General features: G+C 41.4%; 1 protein-coding gene across 1 annotated transcript; it reads right to left on the bottom strand.

Annotated features, from left to right (window-relative positions):
* Window positions 1-124: 124 nt before the first annotated feature.
* LOC309690467 (organic cation/carnitine transporter 2-like) lies at window positions 125-16,827 on the bottom strand (the record flags this gene model as incomplete). Its single annotated transcript, XM_082507496.1, has 12 exons — window positions 16,094-16,827; window positions 10,388-12,963; window positions 7,685-7,927; window positions 5,619-5,834; window positions 3,675-3,778; window positions 2,927-3,081; window positions 2,488-2,659; window positions 1,625-1,751; window positions 1,366-1,532; window positions 909-1,123; window positions 595-682; window positions 125-233 (listed from the first exon to the last, which is right to left on the bottom strand). The coding sequence occupies exons 3-12, from the start codon at window positions 7,892-7,894 to the stop codon at window positions 125-127; spliced, it is 1,563 nt and encodes a 520-aa protein (XP_082363622.1). The 5' UTR covers window positions 7,895-7,927; window positions 10,388-12,963; window positions 16,094-16,827.
* Window positions 16,828-19,757: the final 2,930 nt, after the last annotated feature.

Below are 19,757 nucleotides of genomic sequence, written 5' to 3'. Positions count from 1 at the left end.
TATATTAAAAAAAAGTTTAGAGAATAAAAAGAACATACACATGGTTAAAAATGTGGCTAACAATTGCTAACACAAGACTAGAAAAGCAAATTCAAATCATTTGTTCATTTCTGCATCTCAAGCTCTAGAAGGCAGTTGAGCATTTGATCTCAGACAGAGAAGTCTCGCTGACAGCTGGAGCCTCAGCTGAATTCCCATCATCCTTTTGGCGACAGAGCCCTTTAAATTTGAACCTGGAAGCCAAATGAGGAGAGCTGCATCAGTTAGGCAATATTAAACAATAGATATTTCATATATATTTGCATTATTTGTTTTGTTTTTTCATTTCAGTTTTTTTCACATTGTACCCACCTTTATTTTTGATATTTCAAAATGAACTGTATATTTCTTATTCTGGTCTCATGACACAGACCTACCCACATAACACTTTAAGACCGCAGTGCAGTAAACAATCAAACCAGATTTCCCTATTTATATATTTTTTTATTACAATCCATTCATAGGATATCTATTATATAGAGTGCAGACATGAACGCACCTGAATATACACTCTGCAAAAGCAGCATTACTAGCATAATCAATAGACAAGCTTACTTCTTAATGACTTGCATCTGATCGATGGTATCAGGAAGCGTTTTTCCAAATGACTCCGGAAGGAAAAGGGAGACAAAGACACCGATGACTAACAGTCAAACTGTTATTTTCAAACATTTGGTGAGCAGGTTTACCTTCCCTCAAATAATCTTGTTTTGTCTATTTTGTCTATAAATCTCATTTAGGGCAGCACCTCTAACATAGAGGCTGTGTGTGTGAGGCCTTGTTGAAAAGGCTTATTGTGTTGATATTTTTCAACACAATGACAGTTATATTCACAAAGAGAGCAAGAAAAGGACAGTGGTCTCACTTACTGTGCAAAGTGATCTGGATGACGAAGAGTGCCAGCGCCCCCAGCAGGGAGAAGACAATAAAGGACACGCGGCGAGGAAAATATTTTGCGCTAAACCAGCTGACCAAGTGTGCCGGGATATCCATTAGTGATAGCAAGGCGTAGTTCAGAAAGGGGTTGCCATAGAGAGTAGTCATATTGAATGACAATCCAAAGTAGCTCACATTCAAAGAAAACCTGCAAACAACAAGAGAACAAAAAATAAATAAATAAAATGAATCCTGTTAGGATCGCTCAGTCAATTACATCAATAAGCAGTTGTAAAACATGTCAGAGTCACTGATGCCCAAAACCAGCATTCTGAGTTTTCTTTATATTTCTATTCTCTAGTTTTAGCTTCACGTGTACTTCTGTGTGTGGTTTTAGTCTGGTTTATATTCAGTTCGTTGAGTTCATAGATTCATGGGGAAGGCACTCACCAGAGAAACCACACTACGAGTGTGATACTTCGAGTGGTTGTGTTCCTCAGCAGACCCAGGTAACCAGAAACCTCAGGTTGCTGAGGTTGCTGAGGTTGTTCAGGTTGCTGAGGTTGTTCAGGCTGTTGAGGTTGTTCGGGTTGCTGCGACTGTTCAGACTGTTCAGACTGATCAATGTGCCACATAGAAAATTCATTACATTAGCCAATGTAGTTTAGTGTGGTACACGTTGGACAAGGATAAGGTCAGAGGCTCTTACTTTTGCTGAGCGAAAGAGGTCAGATGGAAATTCCACTCCGTTCTCCGGAGCAGCAAACCTTAGCAAGAGTTCTGCTTCTTTAAAACGGCCTTTGGACACTAGCCGGCGAGGAGATTCTGGAACCAGCCTGGTGGACAGACAGACACAAATGTGTAGTTCATTAGTCAAGTCAGCACAGATGGAAACTGAAGAAAAATACAAGAGCCTCCTGCTCCATCTATCTGTGTTTGAGAGAGTATTATTTATTCATCAAGCAGATGCTGGAAAAGTTAGAAATTATCTGGATGCGATGAGTTAGAAATTATCTGGATGCCACGAACGTCTTCTTTTGGCTGTCCCTACACGGGTGGCCACAGTGGATCATCTGAGCGCCATAATGATAACTGTAAAAATCTGTGAAAAATGTACTTTGCCAGAAGCCAAAGTTTTTTTATTTAACACTTTATGCTTGACTGTGACTGAATGAATGAGATTGCAGATACAACCTTGGAACTTTGATCATCAAATCAAAACAGGTTTAAACAGAAATGAGCCTTTAACAACGTTCAGTTGGGAGGAGATCTATGGGGAGAACGGGAACTGGAATAAAAAATTATAAATCCCTTTCTTTTGTCTCAAGATCCCCCAAATGGAAGGAAAAGGGCATCTGAGGAAGTGGAACAAAGTGATGGATGGATGGATGCATGGATGGAAGACTGGATGGATGGATGGAGGCGCACATTTAGTTTACATTAGCTTAACACATTCCACAGTTCAACAAATTCCTCAACAACCTTTTATATACTGAACAAAAAAAATCTGCTGAAAAAATCAGCAAATACTCAAGAAACAAAAATCCTAGTAGTGTACTGAGGTCAATTTACCACCAAAGGGGGAAACAGGCCAGACCAGGCAAAGCCATTAACACTGATAGATATCTCCAGTTCCTGACTATGTAGGCAGTGCCAGGGAATGCCACCATACCAGCTGAATAGAAAAAGCTCAAAGCAAGGCTGCTGAAGAGAACTCTTGGAACATCAACTAGGAGCTCAGAACCTGTGACGAAAAGGCAAAGTTTAAAGGAAATCAGGAAGTTGTACTTAATGTTATATTACAACTAATGTCCAATAAAATATTTTGTTTTCTGTTATCTGTTTACTGCACATGTGTAAATCAGAAAAGTCAGTCAAAGGTTGTGACTAGTTGACAATACAAGACAAGTGGTTTCCTTTTTGTTTCATTTTAGGTGTTGGCCGAAGGCTTATTACATTAAAAACAGCAGCAGTTGAGCAGACTATCCTAGAAATAAAGAAACACACTTACCAAGTACAAGAAGAACTATGCAAATGCTGACCTGACCCATGCCCACCATGAAGAAAAGCACATTGAAGACGGCCCAGGACTGAGCAAAACTCAAAGCGATGTTGAAGACACTTAGTATGAAAATGGAACTGAACAGAACAGGTTTCCTGCCAAACCTACAGTAAAAATACAGCAAGACAGCAATCAGCCACAACATGGGCACATACAGTTTTCTATTTAGATGTTAATGCTTAAAAAATAGGCCCATTAGCCTCAACAGCCTCAAAATAGGCCCATTAGCCTCAACAGGGCTTTAGCAGCTAGCATGACAGCTACCCTGAGGTACCCCTGAGCAAGGTACTGTCCCTACACACTGCTCCCCGGGCGCCTGCTTAGTGGCTGCCCACTGCTTCACTAAGTGAATGGGTCAAATGCAGAGAAAAACAAGTAATTTCCCCATGGGGATCAATAAAGTATACATTATTATTATTATTATTATTATTATTATTATTATTATTATTATTATTATTATTATTAACCAAGAGCAAAGGAGTCATGTGCTCAGTGCACCTACATTAGGATTTATCAACAACAAAATGGAGTTCATTTAGCTCAAACTTAAAGGTAACCGAGATTTGGGAAGATAGATCCTTTATTTTATTTAGTCCTGGATGAGTTAGCTCACAGCTAACTAGCAGACATATTTTAGTGAAAAACATTGCAGGTTTGCTAACTTTAGAGACTGCTTGAGCTGAAACTGTGAATTTACCGGTCAGAGATCTGTCCAGAGAGGAAACAGCCACAAAGTGATCCCAGGAAGTAGATGAGAGAGGACATTGGCTGTTTCCACTTGTTGTCGCACACCAGGTTAAACTAGAAGACAGGGTACACATAAGGGTGATCTAAAGCAGGCATAAGAACATAGAAGGAAATACTTGGGCACTAATCTCTGTCTTCCAGCAGTCCCTGTGCAGACTGTTTGCTTCATTAGCCTCCATGTTGCTTTGTTTTGATGGGTGTGTAACATGAGTTTGTCTCTGTCCATATTTTACTCCTCAGGCTGTTTGACTTCTTATTCCTGTCACTGTTTGTATGACCACAAGTGGCATAAGGCTAAGGTAAACTTTAGAGGACATCCTTAAGCAATAGCTTCTCATAAATTACTGTGTGATGGAGGGATTCAATGTTGCCTTTACTGACACATCATCTGTAATGAGGTATATATATATATATTATACACACACACACGCACACACACACACACACACACACATATATATATATATATATATATATATATATATATATATATATATATATATATATATATATATATATCCATAGGTCCCTCATCCTATTAGTTACAAGTACCTGGGGATCCCGCAGGCGAATGGGAACCATGAAGAGGCCGCTAGAAAGGCTGCAACCACCAAGTACCTGCAGAGGGTCAGGCAAGTCCTGAGGAGTCAGCTGAATGGTAAGAACAAGATCCGGGCCATCAACACGTACGCCCTGCCCGTGATCAGGTACCCTGCTGGGGTAATAGGCTGGCCAAAGGAGGAGATAGAAGCCACTGACATAAAGACAAGAAAGCTCCTTACCATGCATGGAGGGTTTCACCCCAAGTCCAGCACCCTGAGGCTGTACGCTAAGCGGAAGGAAGGGGGCCGGGGACTGGTGAGTGTCAGCACCACAGTCCAGGATGAGACAACGAACATCCAAGAGATGGCCCCAACTGACCGAGTGCTCAGTGAATACCTCAGGCAGCAGAAACCCAAGAAAGAGGAGGGAGACGAGGAACCATCATGGAAGGACAGGCCCCTGCACGGTATGTACCACCGGCAGATAGAGGAGGTGGCTGATATCCAGAAATCCTACCAGTGGCTGGACAAAGCTGGACTGAAAGACAGCACAGAGGCACTAATCATGGCAGCACAAGAACAAGCTCTGAGCACAAGATCCATAGAGGCTGGGGTCTATCACACCAGGCAAGACCCCAGGTGCAGGCTGTGTAAAGATGCCCCAGAGACAATCCAGCACATAACAGCAGGGTGCAAGATGCTAGCAGGCAAGGCATACATGGAACGCCATAACCAAGTGGCCGGCATAGTGTACAGGAACATCTGTGCCGAGTATAACCTGGAAGTCCCGAGGTCAAAATGGGAGATGCCCCCAAGGGTGGTGGAGAATGACCGAGCTAAGATCCTGTGGGACTTCCAGATACAGACGGACAAAATGGTAGTGGCTAACGAACCGGACATAGTGGTGGTAGACAAACAGAAGAAGACGGCCGTAGTGATCGATGTAGCGGTTCCGAATGACAGCAATATCAGGAAGAAGGAACACGAGAAGCTGGAGAAATACCAAGGGCTCAGAGAAGAGCTCGAGAGGATGTGGAGGGTGAAGGTAACGGTGGTCCCCGTGGTAATCGGAGCACTAGGTGCGGTGACTCCCAAGCTAGGCGAGTGGCTCCAGCAGATCCCGGGAATAACATCGGAGATCTCTGTCCAGAAGAGCGCAGTCCTGGGAACAGCTAAGATACTGCGCAGGACCCTCAAGCTCCCAGGCCTCTGGTAGAGGACCCGAGCTTGAAGGATAAACCGCCCGCAGGGGCGTGCTGGGTGTTTTTTTTGTATAAGTAATTGAACCAGGAAGTCCTTTGTGATCCAGGGAGACTTGGATCTGAACAATATCATCAAGACAGTAACAGTACCTCAGTGACTACAGTCAACTTGTAGTGCTCTGTGCTGTAGATCCATCCATCTTTGCACTCCTCCTGCTTCAGGTTGGACAGCATGACCCCTGCACTTGCTCCGAATTCAGAATCGTTGTGGATCTGGGCAAGGTTGGGTTTTATTCCGAGTGCAGACAAGTTCTGCATCATGTGCATCTCATAGCGGCTACAACTGCTTCTCTCCAGATTTTGACCCTGTACAGCAGCAGAGATATTATAAGAGACAGACAAGACAGTGAAAGAGTCCTGAATTGAAATTTATACGAGAATTCTATAACGTCGAAGTCAACAGTAGACTTCAACTGCCAGAGGAAAAAAGCCTTTAAAATCTTATTTGTGAGCTGTATAATCAGTAAGCTTTTACCAGATGTGGGTCAATATTCTGTACAGACCATTTCCATGACAGCTGATTTAACATCCGCTTTTTAAATCTACAAAGAGCAGTAAAACTCATAGAAGCACACTTCAGGTAACCGCAGCTTGTCCACAAAGAAAATCGACTGGAGTTGGCGATACAAATTATTATGTGACTTATTCCTATGTGAATCGTCCCCCAAATCCAACCCACGACCCACTGTACACTCTACTGCACCCGCCACACTGGAACTTCACAAGACGTTAATGACAAATAACTGTCGTGATGACGTGAATCTGCGGCGCAAGAATGCTTTAGGGGAAAGTGACTTGCTGCAGATTTAGGTAAACTAAGCGTTTCAGTGTAAGGTTCTCTCACACTGGCTTTACAAAAATATAATTTAACTACAGCTGCAAACACCCTAGGAACAGCCGAGTCGTTAAACCCTTGATTATACTCTGCGGCGCACACGCACACCTAGAGTCACCAAGGTCAAGCACGTCTGCATGGATCCTTACACCAACTTGCATCACTCAAACCCTGTCAGGGTCCTGGGACTGGGCGACCCAGGACCCCTGGGCAGTCATGGACCTGTGTTATTGTTGTGTATTTTGGTGTTGCTTCCCCTTCTCTGTGCTTGTGTATATGTGTGTGTGGGTGGCTGAGCACTTGTTTATAGGCGGCGTCAGGCCTGGAGGGTGTGGCCCTGCAAGGGGACTGGCCACACCCGAAGCCACACACCTGCTGCTGATCAGGCCTCGTCGGGGGAGCTACTTAAGAGAGTCTTGGAGCTCCCACCGACGCGGGATCATTGCATGAGACTCCACGTTAGTCTTCTGTTCAGTTTAGTCTGTGAGTGTATGCCTACGGGAATTATGTGTCTTGACGGCTGCCTCTGTCATTTTCCCCTCAGGAGGAGCGTGGAACATCGGAGGGCAGCAGGCACGGGATGTGTGTGGACACACGAGAGTGGAGAACACGGAGCACAGACTTGTTGGGAAGACACGACACGGGAGTCACGGGAGAGCACGGGGATTTACTGTTATTGTTTCCATCACTGTAAATAAACGCACTGTTTATACACAGAGTACCGCGCCTGGGTCCTCCTTTTCCCCACATCCCCGTGACAAACCCAATTGTATCCTAGCAGACTCACAGGAGTAGAAAGTCTAATGAAGGTTTAAACATAACCATCACCACCGAGAATATTTAGCAAAGACAGTTAAAAGACATTAAGAGGAAAATATATATTTTTTATATTAATGACAAGACACTGTAGCTGACAGTGTTTGGAACCACCTCCTCATGGAAAATCAAGCTTAGTCCTTCATTATGTTTGCCAGCTAGCTGCTGAGTGGATCTTTCAAATGTTTGGTCCTGCACTGGATGTGTTTTTCTTTTCGAGGTGTTTTACTTGAAGCAGGCGTCTGCTGGAACAGAGAGGCAAGCTTTTATTAAATCTACTGCTAAAGTGATCAAAATGTATCACTGCTTTCTCATGTGTGTAATAGAAAGGCAGAAGAAATGATAGAAACTTAAGGTTGAGGAGTTAGTTAACAAAATAATGTTAAATTACCGAAAAATAAAATAAAATAATACTTGCTGAATCTGAGTTTTCTTAGCCGCTGTCCTTCACTCAAACAATCATTCAAAATCATTTAGCTTGATCAGGCCTGCCACTGGTTCTCACCTGTATCGGGATACTAGCCTGGATCCAGTCCTGACTCAGGTTGCTGTGTGCTGGGATGTAGCACTGGTGTGGGGGAATGGCCAGCAGAAAGATGACAGACAGGATGTTGTACCCAGCAGGAAAGCTGAGGGTACAGAGGAAGAAGATGACCTTCACCTGGTACCAGCCCCAGATCCCCAGGAACGCAATGGATCCCTCGTAGTCCCTCATTTTGGTATTCTATTGTATTCTTCTTCTTTTCAGCTGTCACTCAAAAAAATGACAAAGTCAGCTCTCTCTTCAAACAGCAAAATCGTATCAAAAAGTAGAATACAGGTCGCGCCAGTCGCAGCTTCTCTCTCAACAAGTGCTCCGCAGCTTCAGATCTTTTATCCCAGACAAGACAGAAAGACTCCACCTCTCATCCTACTAATTCTAAAACCCTCGGTGCATATTAACTCCTCCATAATATTAACTCCATACCATAATGTGCTTTCTCACATGGCAAGGCGTTTCACCACATGTGTGAATGAGAGGGGAAAGGGGCAGGACACAAAAGGACAAACTACTCACTGCCCCTGAGCTCCAGGACATTTATATTCAGAAAAAAAGGGGGGGAAAGGTACTACGTTAAAGTGTCAAGTTTTGAGTGGGTTGCTTTTAAGATTAAGACAGCCACATGGGTAACACAGCCTTGTCACATAGTACACAAATGGAAGACAGACAAAAGGAATTTGGACAGTGTTTCATTCGTGGTTAGTTTATGCACAAAATGTGTTCACAGTGGGGAGTTGTGGAGTTCACCGAGAGTCACCATATGGACTGATACTTTATATGAAGTAAAGAAATGTCTAAAGATCTCAAGATCCAGTCTATATGTCAGTCTTCTGTAAAACAATATGTTGCTACTCTTCACAAGAGTTTGTGACCAGCAAAGGTTGTGAGAAGAATCGCTCCAGCTTGCTCAAATCTTGATTCAAACGTCCACTACAAGACAAAAAAAAAAATGAACTAAAGGGCAAAAGCACCCAAAAGAAACCAGTGGGGGATGTTTTGTTACCTCGGGACATTGGATGCCTTGTAGTCATAATGGTAATAATTTTACTGGAAGGTGTAAGGACATCACCTGAAGGTTAGAAGTCCGTGGGTGATTCAACAAGACAAATGAATCAAAGCACACAACTTAATCAACAATTGGTAAATGAAAAAAAGGGCATTTTTATAGAGTCTCAAACTTGAAAAACATCTCCTGATATTCCTTCCATCAGAGTCTGAAAAAGTAATGCCCCACAGCCCACGATTACAATCACTTATCACTTTCACTGCAGTAAAAGCAAGAACTATAGCACCAGAAAACTCTTGTTGGTTAAATTTCATCCAAAACAAACAAATTCAGTTTCTCTTCACTCCTTATTCCATCCACCCCACCTGAAGTGAGAACTGCTGCCATGAATTAAATGAGATGCTGCGGCTGACCTAATAAGAGCTGACTGGACAGACTGTTTTTCAGTTATTTGGAAGGAAAACTCGATAAACACTTTTTAAAATACCTTCCTGAATAGTCTTCCAGCTTTAGGTGAAGGGCTAAAGCACTGGGTCTTTTCCAGTGTCAGAAGATTAATAAAGTAATAGAATAAGAATAAAAGTAAATCTCTTTAATAGTTATTATTACTATATGGGTTATTTTAAGAGGCCATTTCAGCTCTTTTTCTGATTTTCTTTGTTCATTCAGCTCAGATTCAAAGCTTTTCTCTTTCTTTAACTGCCTTTGCCCTTCTGTAGTGGCACCAAGAACACAAACCAACAGCACGATCTACACCTTGACACTGGTGTTTGGAAGTCGTCTGCAGAATTTGAATTACTAGGAGAGGGAGGAGGACGAGAGGGAGCGATTTGTCATCAGAGGTTATACAATGTTAGACAAAGAAGTTAGCCAAGTTGTTCAACGTGTGTTGAATATAACACTGGATTACTGGAAGAATGATTCTGTTCACTATGAACATTTCATTAAACAGCTTCGCTCATAACGTGGCTCCCAAGCAAAGCTTTAAAGGCTGCCCTCATCGGTCTTTCAATGAATATTTTTAAGATTATACAAAATTTGAGCTCATACGATAATCTGTGAAAGAAAGAATAAGAGTCTTACAATCCTATCTTCCACAACGTAAACTACTGATTTTACGCTATAATCAACTGTCACAGTCAAAATTACTAGAATCTCATCCAATCTATGTCACATATGGCTGAATGATATCATGAATCCATTATAATATACAGTTCGTACTAACCTGATTATATAGAGCGCAGAATAACTGCGCTCGATTTCTGTCACATCCAAATCTGTTAGTTGAGAATTTTTAAAACTGTTTTAATATATTTGATCTGTTATAATAGCCAGTTATCTTCTTCTTCTTCTTATGTTCCCGCTACAGCATGTGAACGGGTAGATATTGTTGCTTGAAGCGTCCATGCATGCACGGTTATTTAGTGTGGCTACACGGATGTTAAACAGTTACTGTTGGAATTTGGGATGTTTGCCTTCGGGTGAAAATTAAAAAGAAAACACTCAGCCCTTCAAAGGAAAAATACTGAGGCAAGGACTATGAAGCTTAGACCAGCGGTCCCCAACCTTTTTTGCGCCATGGACTGGTTAATGGTCGACAATATTTTCACAGACCTGCGTTTAATGTGTCGTGGATAAATACAACAAAATAAAACCAGTACCTGAAGGAAACGGTTTCCAAGGCCTAATCCGTGGATCGACTTCCTTCGAGGCGTGGACGTCTATCAGCAGAGAATGTACCTTCACCTATCAGCAGAGAATGTCCCTTAGTCTGTAACACAGTCAAATATATTCTCAAGCAATATTCAAGCATGCCATTCAGCGTGTTAGTACGAGCTCGGGAGCAGCTTGGGAGAACAAGAAAACAGAGACTGCTTCAGGTTGTCTTCCCAAAGTGACTCAACTTTATTCACAAGTACAACAGTTTATATAGAGGGTAAAATTCATGAGACAGCAGATTATCAGTTTAAACCAGTACAGACCAAGATAAGGGAGCGTCTTCCTGCCCTTGGGTGAAGAAGCATCCTTTGTGTAGTGTATCAGTTCAGCTACAATTGTGATTATCTCAGCGACATATTTTCAAGGCACAAAACAAAGAGTTCTTTCATTAGTGAATTCTGAAACAAACCATTTGGCCTTCAACAGGCGTCTCCTAAGAGATTAAGAAACTAATGTAGCTGAGGGAGTGATCTCTGTGGTATTTCAACCTTGTACCAGCCTGTGATTCTCACACATCAATTCTTGGGTCAAAGAGAAAAATAACTAAAACAAAGGGGCCTTATTGAATGACAGAGTTTTCCTGCATAATGTCACTATAAAACAATATCCAGTAAATGCTACCATGGTACTAAAATACCTAACAGTTCCCCTCTTTTATTATTTTTAAAAATAATAACTCAAATAGAAAGGAAAAATCACAAATGTAATAACATAATATAAAAAGCAAATCATAAAATGTAATAGTTCACAACCTAATGTTCAATATACACATCAGGAACATCATTGGTAACATCTGGCACATCCTCAGGATCAATTTGTGCTAATTGCAAATACATTGAAGTAGCTGTACTAGTAGCTATATGGGTTATCATTGAAAATGTGGCTTGCAGAAATGTGAACAGGGTTGCACTTTACAATACGAAATAGTAAATAAAAATCCTAAGGTTAATGCAGTAGATATGATTAATAACCTAAATATATAAAAAAGACAGTTCTTTAGTCGTCTTCTGGCCTGGTCCCAGGTTCGAGAGACACCGTATAAGCGTCGTGTGATGACAATGGGCATTTCATTTTCTCCATTATCAGGATGAAACGAGTCTATCTTTATCAGGTTAGACATTGTGTGGTACTCTAGGCTTTCTGTTCCTGCTGGATGTTCGAGTACCTTGTTGTTGTTCTTTCAGGCGTTGTGTGTTAATCAGTGATTGTGTGTGTGTAGGTGGATTGGATCCGGGCGTTGGCTCGCCTGAGTCGTCATCTACTTGATCCGACGCCTTAGGTGGTTTGGTGGGGCTGGTCTTAACCCTGCTGGCATGAATCCACTGAGGTTGTCCATCTGTTAGGATGCTGGTTCTCGTCACTGCAAGTACAGTCTGGGGGCTGGAACACGCGGCCTCCCCGAGTGCCCTTGGTTTTAGCGACTTTACCAACACCGCATCTCCTGGTTTCCACGGATGGGTTGGATCTATGGAAGGGAGAGGCTGAGAGAGACAAACTTTCTGATAGTTATTATTCAGTGTTTCTACCAGGTTATGAACATAGTCAGACAATGCAGTGTCTATGTCCCCTTCCAATAGCGGTGCCCCTCTGGAGGCTGACCATGGTGTTGGAAACGGTCTTCCCATGATTATTTCAAATGGAGATAATTTGGTTGCTGCGGATGGAGTCATTCTAATCTCGCAGAGGATTTGAGGAAGTAGTTTGATCCAGGTCATTCCTGTTTCTATCATTGCTTTAGTCAGGCGATTTTTTATGGTCCTATTCATTCTTTCTACAACTCCTGAACTCTGAGGATGGTATGGCACATGATATTTCCAGTCTATTGCTAGAGTTTTAGCACACTTTTGAATTACTTCTGATGTGAATGAAGGTCCTCTATCACTGTTAATTTGGTGAGGTATTCCAAATCTGGGTATTATTTCATTGCACAACTTTTGACAGACTACTTCTGCAGTTTCTTTTGATGTTGGGTAAGCTTCTACCCATTTACTAAATTGGTCCACTATTACCAGTAAGTACTTGATGCTTCCTTGTGCTGGCATGTGTGTAAAATCAATTTGTAATGTATGAAATGGGAAATCTGGTTGTGGTAAATGCTGATGTTTTGCTTTTGAGCTACCTACATTAGTTCGTGCACATGTTAGACAGGTTGCTAATATGCGTTTTACTGCGTGTGATGTTTTCTCGATTACAAATCTTGATTTTATTGCTCCTATTACCCCTCTTTGTCCGACATGACTCACACCGTGAAAATGGCAGACAAGGATTGGCAGTAGTGAAGATGGGAGGGCAATCAAACCCTCAAGGTTTTTGTATAAGCCGTCTCTGTTATCTAAGGTACAATTATTACTTTCCCAGTAAGTGTAATCTGAGGCAGAGGCTTGCTCTTGTATGAATTTTAGGTCAACATTTGCTTCTAAATAGTCTGGGAGTGTGACAAGTGGCAGCTGTAAAGGCAAAGATAATACTTCCTTTCTGGGTGGTTGCTGTGAGGCAGCAGCTGCTTTCGCGGTTACGTCTGCAAGAGCATTAGAAAACATAGCTGTTATCAGTATCTGCAAACATTTCACCCTTTTGTTAAATGAAATACACAAGTTCATTTTTGCCATTAAATCTCTGCCTAATAAATTGACAGGCGAGTTTGGAAGAATTATGAATGGATGATATGTAATTTCGTCTGGTTTTGGGCCCCAGCGTGTCTTTAGAGAATGAGTTTTGGGGCATTGCACTAGAGTTCCGTTTATTCCCATGGTGTTGATGCACACAGAGGAAACAGGCCAACTATAGAATTTTCCAGACAGTGAACTTTTAGTGGCTCCACTGTCAACTAAAAAGGAATAAGTCTTTTCACCTATCTCTATATCTAACATGGGCAAGCTTTCTGTGTTACGGGACAATTGCAAATGCAGCATCGTGTGTAGTGCTTCACACTGTCCCTCATCATCACCTGGGCCTCCCTATGGTTGGTCCAGTCTTTCGTTATCATATGGATGGGGATTAAAATGTGGATTATAAGGTTGCTCCCTAAGTGCAAAGGGGCCGTTTCTTTGATGTGATTCCTGTCTGCGTTGCCAGTTACCTTGTCTGTAAGAGCTCTGCTGACGCCTAGTGGCAGGAGCTGGTCCTGTGTTTTGTGGTTGAGACCTATGTGCTGCTGATTTGCATTCCCTCCTCCAGTGTCCTATTTTTCCACAGTAAAAACATACGTCTCCACTCCTATCTCTCCTTCTGAAATCTCCCTGCTGCGCTTGTTGAGGGGGCGGGGCCCCTGCATACATCATTTTTTCACTTTCCTCTGAGCCTTCAACATCAAAATTCAACATCATCTTAACACTTTTAGCCTTCGTGCTGTTGGGGAAAAGATCTGCACCAGCTTTTGTTTTGACAAGTGTGATAAAGTTCTTTATTTTCATGTCATAGAGATTATCAGTGGCAGTCAGCTTCAATAGTTGTGAACATTCTGGATGAATATTGTTTAAGAATGTTGTTATGAAAATCTGATCATTTCCTCCTTCAGGCATGCATGCCTCATTAGTCCAGCAGTGTGTGAAACGTTTCATAAAAACTAGAATGGATTCATCTGGCTTTTGCTTACACATGGTTACTGCATTTAAATCAATTTTATCTCTAGACATTGTGAGCAGAAATTTCTTTAGATTTTGAAAAAAGGCTGTGATTTTGTCATCATTTATCCACAAAAACGAGGTGGTGTTGGCTGCTTGGTCATTTTTAGGGTCTAGTTCCTCTACTTCTTCAATAAGCTGAGATTCAGTCACACCTGGAATTCGTTGACATAATATATATCTATAGTCAGGCCCACCCAAGTGGTGGTATCTGGTACTTCTCTGTAATGCAGAAACAAAGGCTGTAGGATTTTGTAGAGGATCGGGAAGTTCTTTAATGGTTGCTGCTAACTCTGAAATTTTAGGGGGTTGAATGCAACACATGTCCCCTATTATCATGAACGGGAGGGAGGGGCTGACGTCATTAAATTGTGATCCCTGCTTTTCTTTATAACGGGTGTTTTTGTGGGGGCCCTCTTGAGTTTTTTCCTCTTTTTTCTGCTTTAAGTAGTTCCTTATTAAATTTCTGGTGTTAGTTATTGCTTTTGGCACAGTCAAACCATTCGCTACTCTAGTGTGGCGCTGAACATGATTATCTATGACGGAAACGGCTTGCTGCAGTTCAGCTTCCGTACGTTCAGTTAAAGCAGGGGTGCCCAATCCCGGTCCTCGAGAGCTACCGTCCTGCAGCTTTTAGATGCATCCTTGTTCCCACACACCCAAATCAAATGAATGGCTTGTTATCAGGCCTTTGCCAAACACGATGGCATGCTGAAGAGGTAATCAAACCATTTGATTTAGCTGTGTTGGAGTTGGGATGCATCTAAAAGCTGCAGGATAGTAGCTCTCGAGGACTGGGATTGGGCACCCCTGAGTTAAAGGATCTTTCATGATTTCCTCACACTCTGTCATTAACTGTTTTGTTTGCTTTTTATGTTCCTGTAACTCTCTTTCTCGTTCAGTGTATTCTCGTTCCTGTCTTTGATCTAGGTTAAACCAGTCATCTTCTTCTGATTTAGGTGTCATTTCAGTGCCTTCCTCACTCTTTTGGGATTCTGCTGTTATATCAGGATATACGCGCTGATGACGTGCAGCCGCCGCCGCAGCAGCTATTAATTCTGTCTTTTCATCATAAGGCGGCGGAGCCGTAGGTTGAACGGATGGGCATATAAGGCTAGTTTTTTCTGCAGTGGATTTACTAGAGCCTACACTGGCTTGATTTAAAGCATTTACGTCTGGCTCGGGTCCTTTTTTCCATAGTGGTAGCATGCGATTGGTCACATCACGACATTCTATCATATATTTTTTACAGGACTTTTTAATCAGCCTACTTTCCTTATCACAAATAGTATTTAACATTTCTACTGACCTGTTTTCTGGCGATAATCGTTCGGGATAGGGCTCCGGAAATACATTAGGATGCATTAAAGTTATAGTTCTTAAGTTCGAGATGAAATCAGTCACGTAAGCACTTCCGCATGTTCTGGATACGTAATCATGGAAGTCTTCATTGATTCGCGAGCGTGGATTAAACGTAACCGGAAGTGGGAGTCGTACTGAGCCGCTATTTGTGATTTTATATTTTATTTTTTTCGGTTTTACAGTTAATTTTGATTTTTTTATCGGACCCGTCTAAGGTCTTTGAATTATTCTGACCCATGGTCAGTGATTTCCAGAGGGGTTTAGACGCTTGAAGGATTTAAGTTAGTTTTTATTTTTGCTGTGGCACACCTGAGGTTACTTGATTTTTTGCTAGCAATTTTATCTTTTTAGTGAGCAACTTCTCACTTTTTAACGAGCAACTTCTCGTTTTATGACCCCAGGCAACTTCCTGTGTCCTTTCTGCTGGTGAGCAACTTCTTAGTTTATGACAGCAGGCAACTTCCTGTGTCCTTTCTGCTTTTATTTACAAAACAACAGGCAACTTCCTGTGTTTCTATGTGGGCCACTAACGAAGGCTCCTCAGCGTATCCCACTTGTTACTATGTGGGCCACTGAAGAAGGCCTCGTCAGCGTATCCCGTTTCTATGTGGATCACTGAGAAAGGCATAACACAGTCTTATAAAATAAAAGACGAGTGCCTACCTTCGTCAGGATCCCACTTCTGACACCAAAATTGAAGGAAACGGTTTCCAAGGCCTAATCCGTGGATCGACTTCCTTCGAGGCGTGGACGTCTATCAGCAGAGAATGTACCTTCACCTATCAGCAGAGAATGTCCCTTAGTCTGTAACACAGTCAAATATATTCTCAAGCAATATTCAAGCATGCCATTCAGCGTGTTAGTACGAGCTCGGGAGCAGCTTGGGAGAACAAGAAAACAGAGACTGCTTCAGGTTGTCTTCCCAAATTGACTCAACTTTATTCACAAGTACAACAGTTTATATAGAGGGTAAAATTCATGAGACAGCAGATTATCAGTTTAAACCAGTACAGACCAAGATAAGGGAGCGTCTTCCTGCCCTTGGGTGAAGAAGCATCCTTTGTGTAGTGTATCAGTTCAGCTACAATTGTGATTATCTCAGCGACATATTTTCAAGGCACAAAATAAAGAGTTCTTTCATTAGTGAATTCTGAAACAAACCATCTGGCCTTCAACAGGCGTCTCCTAAGAGATTAAGAAACTAATGTAGCTGAGGGAGTGATCTCTGTGGTATTTCAACCTTGTACCAGCCTGTGATTCTCACACATCAATTCTTGGGTCAAAGAGAAAAATAACTAAAACAAAGGGGCCTTATTGAATGACAGAGTTTTCCTGCATAATGTCACTATAAAACAATATCCAGTAAATGCTACCATGGTACTAAAATACCTAACAGTACCGGTACACAAAAAAAGGAATTATTAATAACACATGGGAAAAAACTCAGGGAAACCAAGTTAATGGTTAATAAAAACGATTAAAAATAAATAAATAATGATAAAAACCAATAAAAACCCTGAAAACCATAAATTTCACACCCGAACCTCAACTCTCGCGGCCCAGTACCAAACATTCACAGACTGGTACCGGTCCATGGCCTGGGGGTTGGGGACCGCTGGCTTAGACCAAAGGTCTATCAGTGCATAAGATTATGCAGGCAATCCTCAGCCTTTTAATACAATCAGTTTGTGAGTAGCCAGTGGAAAGTGTTTATAGACTTCGGGAGAGGCTTTATATTGCAGATCTCTTATAGTTTCTGATATGCTTTAACCCACTGTGAAACCAAAAACAAGGGATATTTAAGACTGAATTACCCTTTTTTCCACATGCAGACCTCAAAACATTTGGGTCTGGCAGGCAGTCAGACCAATTTCACAGTGATTTAAAGTATTAAAACTGCTATAAATGACTTGTTACTTTCTTTTTGTAGTTAGTCTCAAGTTTAAAAAAATCTTTATAAAGAGACCTGACAAGAGTGGAGCACAAATTGCAACAAATATAAGAGATCTATAAAGATATTTCCAGTGGCCCAAGATGACTGACAGATTATAATGCAGCAAACAGAGTAATAATGCAGAGGCTATATGTCACGGTTCTGGGTCCGTTGGACCCAGTATTTTGAATTTATTATGTTTTGGTGTAATTTTGCATCAGGGATTGTTTTATTGTTCTCTTGTTGTGTAAATGATGATGATGATTATGATGTTTATTATTAGAGTTTCATGTTTCTGTTTGTGTTTAGGATTTGTTCTTCGGTTGGGTCTGCTTAGTATATGTCTAGTTCCATGTGACATTTTCTGTCTGTCTCTCAAATGTCAAGTCTGTGTCTTAGTGTGATGGTTTCTTGTTCCTGTTTTATTGTGAAGGTCTGCGTCTCATGTGAGTGTTCAGTTTTACCTCTCGTCTCGTTAATGACTCCCAGCTGTGTCTCCCACCTGTGTGTAATCTCCCTGTGATTCTCTGAGTGTATTTAAGGCGTGCCTTCTGTGTTTGTAGTTGCTGGTCCGTCTGTGTAACCATCGTGTCTCGCTCGTGTGTTCACCCTGCTGTCTACCATCGTCTGCCTCTGCTCGCCCTGCTTCATGTTCATGTTCTGGTTTCTGCGCTATAGTTTAGTTGTTTCCCAGTATAGTTTAGTTCGAGCTCCATTTGCTGTTTGTCCTTATTTTGTGCTCAATAAACCACCCTCACTTCTCCACTACCGCCTGCGTTTGGATCCTCCTTCATTTCCTCCACACGGCTCCTCTCACTCGCTGTGACACTATAGGACGCTTGCAAAATAGGGCTTTTTGTAATGTTATCTATTACTACAACTTATTTAGCAATATAAGCCAAAACTACTGCACATAAAAACACACATAAAATTATTATTTTTTTGGCATGATGCTAGGATGCAAATACCAGTGAGAATTTCTTATGTCAAGTACTTCTGATGTATGATGAATAATACAATGCCAAAACTTAATCTATGTCTTTACTGCAGTCACAATTACACTCCCCTAGCAGGATACATATCATTAGGAGTGATTGCACTGCTTGAGTAAAAGAGACAAATAACACATAACACAGGCAATCCCACAAAGCTATCATCAGGTAACCTTATCTGATATTTGATTACCTGTGTAGTGATATTTTGATGTTTCTTTTATGTCTGATACCTTTACTAATATTTGTAAATAGACAGTGGAGATCAGGACTTATGAATGGGTTATATATAAAATAAAGAAATGGCCCGTTTTGCAAGTTATGAATCTGGGCTATTGTATGTAGTTCTTTTCACTTAAAAGTGTGTTTACAGAATTGTGATGTTATATTTGTTACAATTTCCGTTGCCCTCTCTTAGCCAGATCTCTCTTGAAAAATACATTTTTGATGTCACTGACACTTTTTAAAAAGAACAAAAAAACAACAGTAACTTTGCAAAAACTGACTGCAGATTCTACTTTGTGATAGGAATATTCTTTCTGGCTCAAAATGACCTGATATTATTCGTGAGAGACATGTTTCAGATATTTTTTGACAGATTAAAGGCCAACAAGTCATTTATAACACTTTAAATTCTAGCAGTCATTTTTTGGCAAGTACCGAAAATCGCTTTTTGACATAAGATGAGTTTTTGGCACAATACCTGTCCATAAATATTTCCATTAAAACTACAATAACAAAATCCAAGAACAACCAAACAGAAGCAACAACAACAGGAAAGTAGCTGCCAATATTAATAAAAGGTTAATAACAGACACAGGCTTACTTTATTTGAAGAGTAAGTCCAAGCAGGTACCCTCGTTGATAAAGATGTTGATGGCGTTCAGTTATATCCCTCTCTCATTCTTGCTGATATCCCAGATAGAAATAAAAGCTCTTTTCTTGAACCCTCTGGCTGGGGCAAGTGCAGGGCTTCTTTTCCTGATGCTCCCATAGGTCAGTCGCTGGTCTCTCTTCACTTGAAATCTGACGGCTTTCTCCAAAAGGAAGCCGTTAAAATTAATGTGGGTCCATCTGCCTGCTTCAGACATAGCTGCTTTATCGTCATGTAAAGTCTCCACTAGAGATGTGCGGATCGATCCTGAAATATCGATTCCTCCGGTACCAATCATTTATGTTCTAGAATCGATTCTCACATTAAAATATCGATATTTTAGTACTTTAGGGTAAATTTGTAGTTTGTCATTAACAGGAACACAGTGGCAAGAAACTACATCATTCGGATTGTCTACATTCAAAGGAACTACTTCCTCTTCCGCCTTCATACTTATGTGCGAAATACGCTGTATTAATGTCTGGCAGCCGCTGGCGCGCGAACTCACAACAATGGCTTAGCGTAATT

Source organism: Aulonocara stuartgranti, assembly GCF_965226115.1.
Source record: "Aulonocara stuartgranti genome assembly, chromosome: 16".
Classification (NCBI taxonomy): Eukaryota; Metazoa; Chordata; class Actinopteri; order Cichliformes; family Cichlidae; genus Aulonocara; species Aulonocara stuartgranti.
The sequence above is the reverse complement of the archived record's forward strand: the minus strand, read 5'-3'. Positions and strand labels throughout refer to the sequence as shown.